This window comes from Capricornis sumatraensis, chromosome 1 (assembly GCF_032405125.1).
Source record: "Capricornis sumatraensis isolate serow.1 chromosome 1, serow.2, whole genome shotgun sequence".
NCBI classification, from domain to species: Eukaryota; Metazoa; Chordata; class Mammalia; order Artiodactyla; family Bovidae; genus Capricornis; species Capricornis sumatraensis.
The window spans coordinates 186875010-186893889 of record NC_091069.1 but is presented as its reverse complement, the minus strand read 5'-3'; the positions used below and the strand labels follow the sequence as shown (position 1 = coordinate 186893889).

The window sequence follows — 18880 nt, the reverse complement described above, 5'->3', positions numbered from 1 at the left end:
ATGAAGAAAAAACTATTTTCCACTCAATATTTTTTTGTTTTTTAATTAAAAAAAATTGTCTATTTATTTTATTTGGCTGCCTCGGGTCCCAGTTGTGTCATGTGGGATCTTTGGATGAGGCACTCAGACTGTCCAGTAATGCTCAGGCTCGGTTGTTGTGTCTTAGTTGTTCCACAGCATGTGGAACCTTAGCTCCCAGACCAGGGATGGGACCTGGGTCCCCTGCACTGCAAGGCGAATTCCTAACCACTGGACCATGAGGGAAATCCCTTCATTCAACTTTTAAATAAAAATCTAAATTTTATCACAGTAACTAATTACAGTAGTCCTTACTAGTAACGCAAATCATTACATTTTAATGTGAAATTGAAGTTTCAAGTAAACAGAGGTAATAGTAAATGTTTCATGGAGGGATATTTCTTTCAACCCAGCTGGAATACTTTCAGTAAAAAAGTCTTCATACCTCTGACCAGTTTCTTATCAAAAAACCTCACAGATAGCTATTCATATTTACCAGTACAGCAATTATTATTAATAATAAGTATCACAAAAGTCTCTCCTATAGTTAAGTTAGTGTAGGAAATTGCAATATAAATAGGTTTCCTCACCTCAAAGCTTCAGAGAGCCTTTAACGTGCTCATGTGTATTGAGACTTTGTAAACTGTGCAGTTACAGAGGCAACAGTTCCTAAACTTATTTCAGCACAGAACACTGAGGACAAGGAGGGGTGAGAGAGGGTGGGTAAATGTGGAAGGGAGCTAGGCAGAGAGAGGGGTGAGGAATGCCTCTCATGGACTAGGTTTCTATGGAATACCTTCTGTGATAGCCTAGTCTAGAAGCTTCCCCTCTCTCGTGACAAACTGTAATGAGTATATGTGCTTTTCAAATAGAAAGTTCCAATCAGTAGTAACTTCTAAGTAGAACCGCAAAAAGAAGTTAAAAGAGAAAAGTAAGGGTCCAAACCAGTGTATTCCTGTATTCCAGACCACCCTCCCATCATTGATTTTGTTGTTCAATTGCTCAGTCGTGTCCAGTTCTTTGTGACCCCATGGACTACAGCACACTAGGCTTCCCTGTTCTTCACTGTCTCCTGGAGTTTGCCCAAACTCATGTCCATTGAGTGGGTGATGCCGTCCAACCATTTCATCCTTTGTCGCCCCCTTCTCCCCTTGTCCTCAACATCAAGATCTATTCTAATGAGTCGGCTCTTTGCATCAAGTGGCCAAAGTATCTATCTCTTAACAATACTATTAGATTTTAATCTCTGAACAAGTTTGCTTGCACACAGCTCCAAAGAAAAAACTTGTGGAATTGGAGTATCATTTGAGAACTATTGACCTGCCATTCACTTTTTTGATATAAATGAAGTCTTCATTTTAAAAAACCTAAATGAGGCTAAATAGAACACTTTTTAAAAATTATTTAGTTTTAATTGAAATATAGTTGATTTACAGTGTTTTATTAGTTTCCAATATAAAGCTAAGTGATTGAGTTAAACATATGTATACATTCTTTTTCATATCCTTTTCCATTATGGTTTATTACAAGATATTGAATATAGTTCCCTATGCGTGGTGGGCTGCCATCTATGGGGTCACACAGAGTCGGAAACGACTGAAGCAGCTTAGCAGCAGCAGCAGCATGCTATATAGTAGGACCTTGTTTATCTCTTTTATATATAGTATCTGTATCTGCTAATTGGAAACTCCTAATTTATCCCTCTCCTACCCCTTTTCCCTTTTGGTAACCATAAGTTTGTTTTCTGCATCTGTGGTATGTTTCTATTTTGTAAAAATGTTCATTTGTGTCATATTTTAAATTCGACATATAAGCAATATCATATGATATTTGTCTGGCCTACTTTACCTAGTAGCTAATCTCTAAATCCATGCATATTGCTTCAAATGGGATTATTTCATTCTTTTTCTTGGCTGAGTAATATTCCTTCATGGGCCTCCCAGGTGATGCTAGTGGTAAAGAATTCACCTGCCAATGCAGGAGATGTAAGAGAAGCAGGTTCCATCCCTGGGTTGGGAAGATCCCCTGGAGGAGGAAATGACACCCCATTCTAGTGTTCTTGCCTGGAGAATCCCATGGACAGAGGAGCCTGAAAGACTACAGTCCATGGGGTCTCAAAAAGACACAACCGAGCATCTGAGCACAATATTCCATTATAAACACATATATACATATGTGCAAAAGTGTTAGTTGCTCAGTTGTGTCTGACTCTTTGAAACCACATGGACTGTAGACTGCCAGGCTCCTCTATCCTCTGAGATTCTCCAGACAAGAATACTGGAGTAGGTAGCCATTCCCTTCTCCAGGGGGTCTCCCTGAACCAGGTATGAATCCTGGGTCTCCTGCATTGCAGGCAGATTCTTTACTATCTGAGTCACTAGGGAAGCTTATATATATATAATATATATGTGATCTTCTTGATCCATTCATCTGTCAGTAGATACTTAGATTGTTTCCATGTCTTGGCTATTGTAAATAGTACTATTATGAACATTTGGGTGCATGTATCTTTTCGAATTAAGAGTTTTCTCTGGATATATGCCTAGGAGAGGGATTATTGGTGCATATGACAGTTCTATTTTTAATATTTTAAGGAACCTCAATACTGTTCTCCATAGTGACTGCACCAATTTACATTCCCACCAACAGTGGAGGAGGGTTCCCTTTTTTCCACATCCTATCAGCATTTATTATTTATAAACATTTTAATGATGGCCACTCTGACCAGTGTGAGGTAGTATCTCACTATGATTTTGATTTGTATTTCTCTAACAATTAGCAGTGTTGAGTATCTTTTCATGTGCTTCTTGGCCATGAAACAGAACCCTTTCTAGCCAGATTTAAAATGCTTTGGGAATCTCACCAGAGCTTCATGTATATGAAGGGCTTAAAGGGCTTAAAGTCCTTTTTCTGATATAACAAGAATGGTGAACCCGGGTTGTGGAGTTTGAAGTCACGGAGCACCATTACCACTGATTCCAGGCTCCAAGCCTGAAATAAAGGTGAGTGTGGCCAGGACATTGACTGGAGGCAAGGTGTTAGGGGTAATGAGAGAGGAGGTGATAGTCTTCCTATTCCGACTCAGCTAGAGCCCTGAACAGAAATCAGAATTCAATACCGATCTCCCAGAAGCCTTGACCCAAGTGTTTGTATTGATTTCTTGGGTAACAGGTACACATGAATGTGAGATTACTCTGGGGTCTAAGGTTATAGATAGTGGCAAATCCCATCCAAAGTACTGACTCAGCGAAATCTACATTTGGAATTTCAGAGATAAAATAGAACATTGTGCTTCATATCCGGATCGCTGGTTTAGACTGCGATTACAAAGCTGCTCAAGTTGGCCTCAAGATCCTATAAACAGCCTCATTCCTGCAGCTCCGCACACTCACCCCTTCTCACCATAGGATGAGTGTGCTCCTACTCCTGGTGCTCTGCACCCTGGCCATGGGCTGCGGGGCTGCCTCTCCACCCCAGCCAGCCGCCAGGCCCTCGCCTCTCCTCTCCCTTGACTGCAACAGCTCCTATGTGCTGGATATCGCAAATGACATCCTGCAGGACATCAACAGGGACCGAAAGGATGGTTATGTGCTGAGCCTCAACCGAGTGAGCGATGCCCGTGAACACAGACAGGAGGTAAGTGGTGGTCCCCGGTGGGGCAGGTGTTTGCACAAGCTGGGGAGGCTGGCCAGGGCATGGGAACCCAGAGACACCTGTTGGCTGGTGCTTTCCGAGTCAGAAACCTGCTGAGTACACGCTGCTCTCCTCTGCTAGGGTGCTACTGCCTCTTAGTAGTATTAGAAACAAGTGCTAATGGTATCCACTCTGAAACGTGTCCCATCATTTACAGGAACACTTCACAAACATCACAGCCTTTGGCTTTGCCATAAAGCAGAGTTTCTTGGCTGGTCATTAGAGGTTTCTGCTTCATGTGGGTTGTGCATTTCTCTTCCCCCTTGCACAGGCTGGTCTGGGATCTCTGTTCTATTTCACACTGGACGTGTTAGAGACTGGCTGCCATGTGCTCAGCAGGACATCATGGAAGAACTGTGGGGTGAGGATCTTTCATGAATCGGTGAGTACTTTCCCCAGGAGCTTGAGGGGGGAAACTAGGTGTCCTCTGTCTACAGGATGAAGATTATTCAACATGTGCCATCTTTAAATATCCCTCTTTATAATCTCTGGGGCAGGGTGCCTATGTGATTATTTCAATTTGATAGAAGAAAGAATTTAATCAGATGGGGTTTCTGACGCTCCCACTGGGGTCATGACCTCAGAATAGAAATGTTGCCCCCAAACTTTTTTCTGCCTCCAAAACCTTCCTGTAGGTTCTGAGCTAGGCTTAAGTTGAGGGGCAAAGATCTGAGGTATAGTGCTCTGGATGTATGTTTAAGGAAAACTGTAGAAACAATGGCAGGGGAGCTTTGAAATTTGTTTTTCTTTTCTTTATTTTGTTTTCAAGAACACTTATATGAGATTTGAGGCTGGGGAGAGGGAGGGTTGTGGTATGTGTGCTCTCAGAGGTGCTATGGAAGGATTTCGTAGTATCACAGAACCTAAAGGGAGTCAGAATTGATCCTTTTAAAGATGGCCATTGAAGAGGCTTGAAAAGAGCATCATCAGTTTTCATCTATCCTGAGATTATTTTCATTAATTTATATGAAACTTTATACGTGATATAAGTGTGATATAAGTATCTAGAAGTGAACTGTTTTGCAAAGATGTCTTTTTCTAGTCATTTAACCAAACTTGTCAAACTGCACCTACCTGGTTTGGGAAAGCAAAACAGTCTATATACCCTGTTGTGAATTATGTTTGTTAGGCACCAGCTTAATAGACAAAATATATTTGTGTATCACTAGCTGCATTGGAGAAGGAAATGGCAACCCACTTCAGTGTTCCTGCCTGGAGATTCCAGGGATGGGGGAGCCTGGTGGGCTGCCGTCTATGGGGTCGCACAGAGTCGGACATGACTGAAGCGACAGCAGCAGCAGCAGCAGCAGCTGCTGCTATAACACATACACAAAAAAGGATACACCAGTTGCAAAATGATAGACCTTGGTTTCCCATTCATGTAAAGTTTAAAATAGAAATCCTTGATGAAGAAGGGGCTTTCCTCCAGGAGTGATTTGGAGACTGGATACTTCCATGCTGTGGCCCCCTAGACTCTGTAGCTTCACTTCGTAGCTTCAGTGGTCACCATGCTCATTGCATCAAGCAGTGGAAAGGGAAAGAGCATGGAGGGCAGATAGCGTGTGGGAGGGCTTTACAGGCTAGACCTAAAAGTGGGTATACATACCTTCTGCTCACTTGGCTGTGGTTAGAGCTCATTTACACACAGTCACGTCTAAGCAGGAGGGAGGCTGGGAAGAAGTCAAGCTGTGTCTCAGGTGAAGGTTAAATTGTTTAATGATCAGCTGGCAGTTTACTCCACCCAAAAACTACGAAAATTGACCTTGAGTTTCTTGTTCCTTAAAAATGAAATGTCCAGTTTCATTTCAGGGGTATTTTTTAAAGTCTTAGTTCATTCCACTGTGTCATGAAGTGCATTTGTTGGTTCTAGGTTTATGGCCAATGCAAAGCAATATTTTACATTAATAAGGAAAAAAGAATTTTCTATTTACCTGCTTATAATTGTACTCTTCGCCCAGGTAAGAGATCACTTTCATTTTTTTCATTTTAATAACAGATGAAAAAAGAGCATTTAACTCTCCTATGCTGTAGTGTATAGGGTTTCTTCCATCCTCACTTCTTATTCATCCCAAAGCCAGGTTCTTTGTATACCCAGCATTTGCACTGCTCCTCTTCCCACAATTAATCTTTCTAAATAACCTGCAAAAGCTCTACATTGTGTCCTACATCAAATCCTAAATCTTCAGTCTGATGTAAATGGCACAATCTCCATGACTGGTCCCCAGGCTTCCTTTCTAGCTATCTGTGCCTTATTTCACTGACTGTACCGATTCTGCACTCCATTCAACCAGATGACTCACTATTTTCTGAACACACGTCACATTCTCCAATCTCTGCATCCAGTTTGTGTTTCTCCCTCTGCTGAGGATACCCTCCACAGATAACCTCTGCCCTTGGAACTCCTAAGCATTCTTTAAAGATCATTGCCAAGGCTGCTGCTTCTACTGTGTTCTCTATTCAAGAAAACAAAACAGAACAGAAACAAACAAGAAATAGTGCTTTCCTGTTCTACATCCCTATACAACTTTACCCTAACCACTCATGGAGCACAGACCATGCACTGCCTGGAATGGGGTCCTCTGTCTTATATCTTGTAGAACATCTTATCCCTTATTCTTCTCTGCTACAACTCTCCCCCAGTTCCTATCAAGGGGGTGTGTGCATGCATGTGCGGGTTCAGTTGTGTCAGACTCAGTGACCCCATGGACTATAACTTGCCAGGATCCTCTGTCCATGGAATTTTCCAGGCAAGAATACTGGAGTGGGTTACTATTTCCTCCTCCCCCTATCAAGGGTAAGAAGTCTATAATATCATTGAATAAATGAACAAATACATACATTCATTCTGGGTCCTGAAAAGTAAGCATCCACAGCATGGGAAAATAGGATGGCTACTCATCAAACTATTAAGTGCATGTGACTCCCTTGAGGGATCTCATTCAAGCGCAGATTCTGATTCCTGTAGATCTGGGGTAGAGCCTGAGATTCTGCATTTCTAACAAGGTCTCGGTGATAACAATACCATTGGTTCCTTTGAAGGACAAGGCAACAGAGCTAAACCTTCCTGGTTGTGAAGATGAGACTCACCTAAAATAAATTCGAGGACAACAACTAATAAAACAGATCAATTCTGAAATGGAAGTCCTAGGTACCAGAGGTATGGGAGGTCAGGCAATGACATGTGCCTGGGAGTGACAAGCTGTGGATGTCACTCCCCAACAATATATCCAAATACATCCAAATAAAACCACAGTTGATGAAAGCAATGTGTTTGCTTTGTTAGAACTGCTAGACAAGTTTCCTACTGTGACTTTTACACTAGTTATGCCACCCCCAGCCCCTCCCAGTCACACATTCTAGCTGTATCGTTAGTGTGACTAACCTATTCAGTCATACAGTGATTGGATCAACTTCTGTTTTCCAGCTCACGTACATAGTCTAACCAAAGAGGGTGTGTTTCCACCTTCCATATGTCATTCACTCACTCATTCATCCAGCAGGCACTTACTAAGCACCGTCCATGTGTCAGACATTATTTTAGGTGCTGGTGACTAAAAGGTGAATAGAACATGTCAGTAAAGAAATCCCAACTCGTTCTCTTTATAGAGGCAGCGATGGTGGAAGACAGTGAGCTAACTGGGAAAATGTTTGTAAAATCAATACAAGTTGACCCTTGAACAACATGTGTTTGAACTATACATGAATTTTTTTTCATGAAATACATACTATAATACTACACTATACTTGGTTGATCGAATCTGTGGGTACAGAACCACGGATACAGAGGGCTCAAAACAAAGTTAAACTGGGATTTTTGACTGTGTGGAGGGTCAGCACCCCAACCCTCATGTTGTTCAAGGGTCAACTGACCTATATTATGTGTTTTTAAACTAAATTTCTAGGGTAAAAAGATTTGTGTAAGGTGAAAAAAATATTGCTTTGCTTCTTTTTAAATCATGCAAGTAATACATGCTCCTTGTAGAACACTCTGCAGAAAGCTAAATTTCTAAATAATGCTTTCCCACTCTGTCCTTGACAGTGCTCACTTTTGATCTCTAGCTCTGTTGTGATCACGTGACTTACAGAATTATGTATCATTAGGGAGTTTAATTTTAAACTTGCTCTCTTCGGCATTTATAGTTTCTCGAAGTGCGATCATCATGATGTGCCCTGACTGCCCCAGCACCAGCCCCTATGATTTGTCAAACCCCAGGTACATGGAAACTGCTACTGAGTCTCTTGCAAAATACAACAGTGGGAGCCCCTCAAAGCAGTATTCTGTTGTCAAAATCACCAAGACTTTTAGTCAGGTGAGTCTGAAATGTCAGCTACAACAGCGTGTCTCATAATTCTTGCCATGGTTATCAAGGCACTCCCTTCGATTAGATCCTTAGAGCCTTTTCCTCATTTCCTACCTTGGTAACCTTGATGCACATTCAATTGTGTCTAGTTTCTGAGTTGGTCTGTGGGATTTCCACTAGCATTGTGTGATTTGATTTCATTTCATTGCCCTGAAGGCAAGAAGGGTAATGGACTCATGGTCTCCATGGGGTATTCTACTTAGGTTCACTGTTTATTACCACAGTCCCACATCTGGTTGACCACAGACCACTTAGCAAGTCAACTTCTATTCTGTGTTTTAAATACAGGAGTGCATATTGAGTTTTATGGGTTAGAGGAAGTGTTCATTTGTATCTGGATTGTGTTGGTATCTATCATATGGAGAAAAGTTAACTTAAAAACAAATTTACATGGGGAAAAATAAGCTCACCCAAGGGAAGGTTTTTGAGCCCATTTAAATCCTTAAGAAGGGAAGAAAGGTATGGAAAAAGCTACGTTTTCTAAATAACAAAATCATAATACAAGGTTTGGTCATGGTGGGGATTACAGGGACAAAAAGCGAACTTTATTGAGAGTGACTCTGGGGATGTGTGGTTTCTGTAAACCTAATGTTGTCAAAGCTGAGTCATGGCACCACTTGGGAAGGTTTGATTTTCATTTCTCACCTCTTGTTTCATACTAGTGGGTGTTTGGCCCTGCCTACTTTGTGGAATATTTGATCAAAGAATCACCATGTATGAAGTCACAGGGTAGCAGCTGTGCACTGGAGTCCCCTGACTCTGTGGTGAGTACTGCTGAATATTTTCATAACTCAAGATTTGTGCTCACAGATCATCTATGTGTATTTATAATGTGTAAAATTACACATGAAGTGTTGTAGTGCACAAGACACTTTCATTCACCTTAAGAAGCAACTGATTAGTTAAAGATGGCCCAGATGCAATAACATTTGATCATAAATGCAATTTTCATCAACAATGTGGTGCCTTGGCAAAAAATGATCACAGGAGGCTATAAAATATAGATAAAACTCTCAGTGATTGGTAGTGGCCTTACTTTTATCTGAACAAAACCAGTTACATTTGGAATACATCATGATGTTCCATTCCTTGGACCACTCTTTATTAAGAAGGATGAAATCAAACAGGACTTATTTCAAAGAAAGCAGCCAAGATGGCAAATGTACCACCTTGAAACCATCTGAGGCACACCTGGTAGGAATGTCAATTGGCACAGTAGATTATAGCACAATTAGGCAAAATGCAAGCTGTTTTCCCCCATTATTCACTTAGCTATAATACAAGTTTTATTAAGATACAATTCACATACCATATACCATAAAATTCACCCTTTTAAGGTGTACAATTCAGTGCTTTTTAGTCTATTCAAAGAGTTGAACCATCATCACTACTATCTAATTTTAGAATATTTTCATCAACCTTCGAAGAAATTCCACATCTATTAGCAGTCATTCCCCTTACATCACTCAGAGGATCTCAGTTCCCCAACCAAGGGTTGACCCAGGCTCATGGCAGTGAAAGCACTGAATCCTAACTCCTGGACTTCCAGGGAATTCCCTGTCTATAAGTTATTATGTATACATATGTTTTCATTTCTTTTGGGTATACACCTTGGAGTGGGATTGCTGGGTCATATGAGAATTCTAGGCTTCCCTGGGGGCTCAGACAGTAAAGAATCAGTCTGCAAATCAGGAGACCCCTGTTTGGTCCCTGGGTCTGGAAGATCCCCTGGAGAAGGGAATGGCTACCCACTCCAGTATTCTTGCCTGGAGAACTCCTTGGGCAGAGGAGCCTGGTGGGCTAGAGTCCACAGGGTTGCAAAGGGTCAGACATGACTAAGCAACTAATCACACATGCATGAGAATTCTATGTTTAACCTTTTGACTAACAGCAAACTTTTCCAAAGTGACTACACCAATTTAACAATCCCCATCAGCAATGTGTGAGGGTTCCAATTTCTCCATGTTTTTGTCAATGCCTATTATTATCTGGGCTTCCCAGGTGGTGCTCGTAGTAAGGAACCCACCTGCCAGTGCAGGAGATGTAAGAGAAGTGGGTTTGATCCTTGGGTCAGGAAGATCCCCTGGAGGAGGGCATGGCAACCCACTCCATTATTCTTGTCTGGAGAATCCCATGGACAGAGGAGCCTGGCAGGCTACAGTCCATAGGGTTGCAAAGAGTCAGACATGGCTAAAATGACTTAGCACTCATGCATGCATTACTATTATCTGTCTTTCTTATTATAGATATCTTACTGAGTATGAAGTAGTCTCTCATTTTGGTTATATTTGAATTTTCCTAATGGCTAATGATATTGAGTATCTTTTAATATGCTTTTGGGCCATTTGTATGTATTCTTTGGAGACACATCTATTCAAATCCTCTGTCATTTAAATATTGGATTATTTGTCTTTGTATTGTTGAATTGTAAGAATTCTTTACATATTCTGAATATGATTCCCTTATCAGATATATGACTTTCAAATGTTTTCTCCCATTATCTGACTTTTCTATTCATTTCTATTCTTGATGATGTTCTTTGAAGTACAAAAGTTTTTGATTTTAATGAAATCCTGTTTTTTTTTCTTTTGTTGAAGGTGCTTTCTGTATCATATCTAAGAATCCATTGTCTAATCTAAGATCACTAAGATTTACTCCTATGTAATCCTCTGAGAGTTTTATAGTTTTAGCTTTAAGTCTCTGATCGATTTTTGAGTTAATTTTTGTATATGGTATGAGTTAGGAGGTTCAAATTCATTCTTCTGCTTGTGAATATCTAGTTGTCCCAGCACTATTTGTTGAAAAGACTATTACTATTGTTTCCCCCATTTAATTGTATTGACATGCATTCTAAAGACCTATTGACTATTAAGGTAAGGGCTTATTTTTGTACCCTCTGTTTTATTCCATTGACCTGCATATCTATTCTTGTACCAGTACCACACTATCTCCAATAGTGTAGTTTTGTAGTAAATTTTGAATGGGAAGTGTGAGCCCTCATATTTTGTTTTCTTATTCAATATTGCTTTGAGTATTCTGAATCCCTTGAGTTTTTATAATATGTCAACTTCAGAATCAGCTTGTCAGTTTCTATCTTTAAAAAGCAGAAAATTTGATAGGGATTTCATTGAATCTCTAGACCAAATGTAGAAAGTACTATCCTCTTAAAAATACTAATTTTTCCAGTCCATGAATATGGGAAGTCTTTCCATCTGTTTAGGACTTACATAATTTCTTTAAACAATATTTTGTAGTCTTCAGTGTAAAAAACTTTCACTTTTTTTGTATAGCTAAGTATTTTATTGTCTTTGATGCTGATATAAGATATTTGACTTTTCCATTTTATTTTTGGATTATTCATAGCAAATATAATAGAAATATAGTTGGTTTTTATATTTTCACCTTGTATCCTGTGACCTTGCTAAACTCGTTTATTATTTCTAACAGTTTTCTAGTAGAGTCCTTAGGATTTTCTGTATACAAGATCATGTCTTCTACAAAGAGATATAGTTTACTTCTTCCGTTCCAGTCTGAATGACTTTTAATTCTTACCTAACTTTCCTGACTAGAACTTCCAGTACAATGTTAAATAGAGGTGGGAAGAGCAAACAACCTTATCTTATTTCTGATTTTAGGAGGAAAGCATTCAGCATTTCATTATTGCATATGATGGTAACTGTAGGCTTTTTATAGTTGCTTTTTATCAAGTTGAGAAAGTTCCCTTCTAGTCCTAGTTTTGTTAGATGTTTTTATTGAAAAACAGTGCTAGAGTTTGCCAAATGTTTTTTCTGTGTTAGTGAGATAATCATTTGGTTTTTTTCTCCGTTAATCTATTACTATTGTATATACCAATGATTTTTGTATGTTAAAACAACCTTGTGCTTTGGGAATAAGTCACAGTTGATCATGATGTTTAATCCCTCTATATGTTTCTGAATTCAGTTTGCCAGTTTTTAAAGATTTTAAATCTATATTTATAAGAGACATTGGCCTGTAGTTATTCTGTGTTGTCTCTGCCTGATCTTCATATAAGTGTAACATTGGCTTCATAAAATGAGTTGGGAAATTTTCCCTCTTCTGTTTTATTTTGGAAGAATTTGTGAGAGATTGGTGCTCATTCTTCTTTACATATTTGGTAGAATTCACCCATGAAACCATCTGGGCCTGGGCTTTTCTTTATGGGAAGTTTATTTGACTAATAATTCAGTTTCTCTACTTGGTATAAATCTATTCAGATTTTATATTTCTTCTTGAGCAAGTTTGGTAGTTCATATCTTCCTAGGAATTTATCCATTTCATCTAACTTATCTAATTAGACAGCATACAATTGTTTACAGTACTTCATTTTTATTTCTAAAATATTAAAGGTGTTGTACCCTATTTAATTTCAATTTCAGTAGTTTGAGTCTTTTTTTTTTTGTCTATCTAAAACTGTCAATTTTATTAATTTTCCCCCCCAAAAATCAATTTTAAGTCTCAATTATTTTTTTCTTTTACTTTTTTAGATTCTAGTTTATATATTTCCTCTCTATCTTTATTATAACCTTCTTTTTGCTTGCTTTGGGCTTAGTTTACTCTTTTTTCTGGCTTTTTAAAGTAGAAACTTAGGTTATTGATTTACAATTTTTTTTCTCTTTTAACAGAAGCATTTGCATCTATAAATTATCTTCTAAGCAATGATTGAATTGATTCTCACAAGTTATTCACATTATTTTTGTTCCCATCCATCTCAAAATATTTTCTCATTTTCCTTGTGATTCTGCTTTAACCGAATGGTTACTTAGGAGAGTTATTTAATTTCCTCATATTTGTGAAACTTCCAGTTTCCTTCTTTTATTCATGTCTAATTTCATCCTATTGTGGTTGGAGAAAGTGCTCTGTGTGATCTCAATTCTTTTAAATTCACTGAAACTTGTTTTATCGTTTAACCTAAGGTATATCCTAGAGAAATTTCCATGTACACTTGAGAAGAATGTATTCTGCTATTGTTGGGTAAAACATTCTGTAGCTGTCTGTTAGGTTTAGTTTGTTTATAGTGTTATTCAAGACTTCTGTTTCTTTGTTGATGTTCTGCATACTTGTTTTATTCATTACTGAAAGTGAGGTTTCCAACTATTATTGTTGAATTACCTATGACTTCCTTGAATTCTGTCAGGCTTTGCTTATGTACTTTGGGGATCTGTTGTGAAGAGCACATATATTTATAGTTGTGTCTTTCTAATAAATTGAGCCTTTTATCATTATAAAATGTTTTTCTTTGTCTCTAGTAACAATTTTTGTCTTAAAGTCAATTTTGTCTGATATTTGTACAGTCATTCCCAACTCTTTTCGATTACTGCTTGCATTGTAAAACTTTGTCCATCTTTTAACTTTCAACCTGTTTGTGTCTGTGAATCTGAACTATGTCTGTTAAAAGCCTTTTATAGGGACCTCTTTGGTGGCCCCGTGGCTAAGACTCTGTGCTCTCAATGCAGAGGGTTGTGGTTTGACTCCTGGTCAGGGAACTAGATCTCACATGCTGCAACCAAGACCCTATGAAGACAAATAAATAAATTTTCTTAAGACTTTATAACCAGTCAATTGAATATTAAAAAATAATTGGGAAAACATCTTCATCATCTTCTGTGGAATCTCCCTGTCTCACTTTTTGATACCATCTTGAGCAGATCACATAGTTTTCTAGTTTCTAGTTCTTATTACTAGTTTCAGTATTAAGAATGATTTCACTTAGATTATTAAGATTCACTTTCAGTTATTAAAAAATTCCTTTTAGTCAATTCTAAGTCAAAACTTCTATCTCATATCCAATTCAAAGCGTTTTCCTCTCTGAGGCTCAAGCCTGACCTAGAGCTTAGGACCTGCTGTGAAGAAGGAGTCAAGGCCTGTCCTTTTGTTCTTTTTACCCCTCCTGCAATCTTTTATTTAATTGTGGCTCTTCTGAGTTTCAAGAAGAATAAGAGAGGATTAGAGAAAAGAGTCTAAAGTCTTTTCACATTCAGTTTAGTTTAGTTCAGTTGGTCAATCGTGTCCAACTGTTTGTGACCCTATGAACCTCAGCGTGCCAGGCCTCCCTGTCCATTACCAACTCCCGGAGTTCACCCAAACTCATGTCCATCGAGTTGGTGATACCATCCAACCATCTCATCCTCTGCCCTCCCCTTCTCCTCCCGCCCTCTATTTTTCTCAGCATCAGGGTCTTTTCAAATGAGTCAGCTCTTTGCATCAGGTGGCCAAAGTATTGGAGTTTCAGCCTCATCATCAGTCCTTCCAATGAACACAGAGGACTGATCTCATTTAGGATCAACTGGTTGGATCTCTCTGTAGTCCAAGGGACTCTCTGGAGTCTTCTCCAACACCACAGTTCAAAAGCATCAATTCTTTGGCACTCAGCTTTCCTTATAGTCCAACTCTCACATCCATACATGACTACTGGAAAAACCATAGCCTTGACTAGACAGACCTTTGTTGGCAAAGTAATGTCTCTGCTTTTGAATATGCTATCTAGGTTGGTCCTAACTTTCCTTCCAAGGAGTAAGCATCTTTTAATTTCATGGCTGCAGTCACCATCTGCAGTGATTTTGGAGCCCAAAAAAATAAAGTCTGACACTGTTTCCACTGTTTCTCCATCTATTTGCCATGAAGTGATGGGACCAGATGCCATGATCTTCATTTTCTGAATGTTGAGCTTTAAGCCAACCTTTTCACTCTCCTCTTTTACTTTCATCAAGAGGCTTTTTAGTTCCTCTTCACTTTCTGCCATAAGGGTGGTGTCATCTGCATATCTGAGGTGATTGATATTTCTCCTGGCAATCTTGATTCCAGCTTGTGTTTCTTCCAGCCCAGTGTTTCTCATGATGTACTCTGCATATAAGTTAAATAAGCAGGGTGACAATATACAGCCTTGACGTACTCCTTTTCCTATTTGGAACCAGTCTGTTGTTCCATGTCCAGTTCTAACTGTTGTTTCCTGACCTGCATATAGGTTTCTCAAGAGGCAGGTTAGGTGGTCTGGTATTCCCATCTCTTTCAGAATTTTCCACAGTTTATTGTGATCCACACAGTCAAAGGCTTTGGCATAGTCAATAAAGCAGAAATAGATGTTTTTCTGGAACTCTCTTGCTTTTTCCATGATCCAGTGGATGTTGGCAATTTGATCTCTGGTTCCTCTTTTCACATTACTGGACCTGTAGTTGTAGTTTTCTCTTGCTTTGCATTGGCCCTCTGTTTACACTTGAAAAAGTACATGCTCTATGAGCCTAAAATTTATCTTCTAAGAATGTACCCTAAGGATATGTGAAAATGTTTAAACACAACAATTTAGATTTAATGCACTGTCTTACAAAAGAGAACTTGTTAAATAACACAGAGGAATATTAGGTAGCCATTATAAAGAAAATCATGAAAAACTATGCAGTATAAAAAGGATTTTCATTATACATATTGTTAAATGACAAAAGAGAGTTATAAAATATTACATACAGTATAATTCTATTTTTCTAGGAGAAAAAGTGTGTATTCATTGGGAAAAATGTAAGAAGAAAAGAAATTAAATCACTGTAGGAAATGGATATCTTTCATGCATCTTTTCATTTTCTTCTTGTTTATCCTATTCTAAATAACTATTACATTTATAATAAGAAAATAAACATTTTATTTTTAAATAAAGTTTAAGGAGCTGAGAGTAGTCTTGTTTGAGAAGCAAAAACTCAGGGGAAACCTACATAAAGGGCTGCTACATGAAAGATGAAAGCAAGTTTTCTAGCTGATGCAACGATAGAAGTATGGCCAAGAGAGATCCGGATTTCTGTGTCTGTCCTATAGACATAGGTTTCTGCTCAATACAAAGAATTTTCCAATAGAGTTCATTCCTCAAGAAATCCTGAGTTTCTCTCGTCGGAGGCAATTTAGCCTAGTCTGGGTGATTGATTGGTAGGGATGATCTTAAGAGTTGGCTTGTGCTCAGTCCTCAGTTGTGTTTGACTCTTTGTGACCCATGGATTGTAGCCTGCCAGGCTCCTCTGTCCACAGATTATCCCAGCAAGGGTATTGAAGTGGGTTGCCATTTCTTTCTCCAAAAGAATTGGCTCAGAGCCTTGTGGCTAAGTCTGTAAAGAATCTGCCTGCAACGAAGGAGACAGAGATTCAACCCTGGTCCAGAAAGATCAAGTGGAGAAGGAAACGGCAAATGACTTCAGTATTCTTGCCTGGAAAATCCCATGGACCAAGGATCCTGACAGGCTACAGTCCATGGAGTCACAAAAGTTGGACATGACTTAGTGACTACACCACCACCACCACCACCTATTACATAGCAGCATAAAAGTGTTGATTGGCTGTGTGTCTAAGCAAAAATGAAGTTGATTCCACTTATGATCATATGTGCACATATAATACTGTATTTTCTTTTTCTTTAGCCTGTTGGTATTTGCCATGGTTCTCTGAGGGAATCACAAGGACACCCGGGCAAGACGATCTCCGTAACTTGCTCCTTCTTTAATTCACAGGTATTTTTTAGTCAAGTTGTTTGTCTTTCTGTGAATAAAAGAGCAGATGATCTATATTTAATTGCCTCTACCCTACATTCTCCTTTTATTTTCCTGAAATCCATGATCACCACTTTATTCAGGATGCCCTAAGGCCACATCCACAAGGTGGCTGACTGAAGATCTCCTACACTTTCTTTTAGTTACAGCATGTTCCCTACAGCATAAGTAAGACTCATTTAGCTTGAATGGCTCAGCCCTCTGTGACATTAAATTCAGTGTCCCAAAGAGTCTTATCCTGAACCATAGGTAGAAGTTATTCCCAGGGAGATACTGAATCCCTTTTTGCAAGTATTTGTTAAGCACTTACCATGAGGCAGCCTGGTATATATGAGAGGTGGCTAAGACAGGCCACCTGGGTTCCAATCCTATTCTGCCTCCTACAAGCTATGTGGACGTGGAAAAGTTCCTACCTCACTGAGTCCTGGATGCCTCCTCTGTAGAATGGGATTGCAACACCTAGCTTCTTCAGATCCCCATGAGACATAGGTCAGAGGATCTGATTGAAGGGGACTGCTCTCAGCCTGGCACAGAATAAAGCAATCAGTAAAGGTGGCTTCTGCCACCACTACTAGGAGTGGGGAGGCAGCTTATTAGGGACTTTGAACAAGCCATCTTATCTCTCTGGATCATTGTTCAGCTCCAAAGTTTGTGAAACTTACAGTCTAGTTTCCAAAGGCTTTGGTTTCCCCTAGCCCTTACCAGTTCTGATTTTTAACCCTTTATTTATTTAACATTTTTGGGGGCCACATGGCTTGTAGAATCTTAGTTCCCCAGAAGTTGAACCCTGGCCCATGGCAAGTGAAAGCCCAGAGTCTTAACCACTAGATGTCAGGGAATTCCCTTTATCCCTTTTATCAGAGGCCCATCTAGCTAATCTCCTTTTGAGAATCCCATCAGAAAGGTACCAAACAGCATAATCTAGTACCAGGCATAGCAGGGACTTTCCTGGAGGACATTCCCTTATTTGAAAGCATTCTCTTTTCAGGCTCCCACCCCTAGAGGTGAAAACGCTGCTGTAAACCAGAGACCTGCAAACCCCTCCAAGGCAGAAGAGCCCCAACAGCATAACACAGCTTCCACCAACTCACCCGCCAAAGCTGTGCCCAAAGGGTCTGTCCAGTACCTTCCTGACTGGAATAAGAAGAGTGAAGGTTCCCAGGAAAAGGACCCTGTTGAGACCTTCCCTGTGCAGCTGGATCTAACCACCAATCCCCAAGGAGAACCCCTGGATGTCTCCTTCCTCTTCCTGGAGCCCATGGAGGTGAAGCTGGTTGTCCTGCCCTTCCCCTCAAAAGAAAAGCGCTCTGCTGAGTGTCCAGGACCAGCTCAGAAGGACAACCCTCTTATTCTCCCACCATGAGAACCATGTAGAGGATTCCTGGGGAAGTACTGTCCTGCAGGAGATGTGAGGTGGTGGGGAAAAGGGGACAGAAAAACAGTTCGAACAGAGCAGGCTAATAAAGTAAGTTTTGTGGACTCCTCTTGGTCTCATGTTGGCCAGAAATGGAAATTAAGCTCAACTGTTCACTTTGCACACTGGGCTACCCCCTCCCTAAACCATCCAAGGCCTCATGCCATGCATAGATGCTTCTCTCTTTGTAATGACTTCTTGCTTTTAGCCAAGTGTCTCTGATGTAAGGCCTTACAAATATCTTCATCATTCTGATGTTGACCTAAAACAAATAGACTGAAGATATTTCTCCAGCAAAGATGATTCAAGGGACAGTAGAGGATTGTGATTTGGGATCTGCAACTGTGGAGAGCCACATCAAATCCCCAAACAGCAAGAGAAGGAGAAAGCCTTCATAGAGAGGAAAATGAAGTTGGGAGGGCCACACTAAACAAAAAGTCCATGGTTTTTCCTTGGCTGAGTTGTTGCCAGGAAGGGAAAGTCTTTCTTCTTCCTCTTGGGCTGTGCTGTTGTCACAGGTGAGAGCTCCTCCTTCTGGCTCCCAACTCTATTTAATTGAGGTTTCTGGTTTATTATTTTTTTACTTTTCTCCCCTTTTGATCAAGATCTTTCTCTGAAAATACCATTGATCAAGAGTCGGGTTTTCTGACTTCCATGGCTTTTTGTCATTCAGTGTCAGGAAGGAGCTCTCCTGAGTGTAGTGTCTCAAATTGGAGGGAAAGTACAAAGATTACAAACCTATTTAGGTTGCATTTAAATGACATAAAAGGGTAGGGAACTCTCAGGTCCTTTCATCTAAAGTTAATATTTTGTCAAGATCCTAGACATTGGAGATCATCTGAAGCATTATA

The 18880-nt window shown here is 39.7% G+C and overlaps 1 protein-coding gene across 3 annotated transcripts; it reads left to right on the top strand.

Annotated features, from left to right (window-relative positions):
- Positions 1–3314: 3314 nt before the first annotated feature.
- FETUB (fetuin B) lies at positions 3315–18061 on the top strand. Of its 3 annotated transcripts, XM_068975839.1 has the most exons (7): positions 3315–3654; positions 3983–4093; positions 5582–5669; positions 7852–8021; positions 8735–8836; positions 16487–16576; positions 17604–18061. In XM_068975839.1, exons 1-7 carry the CDS (start codon positions 3427–3429, stop codon positions 17976–17978), a joined length of 1164 nt encoding a protein of 387 aa, XP_068831940.1. In that variant the 5' UTR covers positions 3315–3426; the 3' UTR covers positions 17979–18061. The 3 variants fall into 3 exon arrangements, with proteins under 3 accessions (XP_068831940.1, XP_068831948.1, XP_068831956.1); XM_068975847.1 differs by lacking the exon at positions 3983–4093; XM_068975855.1 differs by lacking the exons at positions 3983–4093; positions 5582–5669 and having other exon boundaries at positions 3315–3658.
- Positions 18062–18880: the final 819 nt, after the last annotated feature.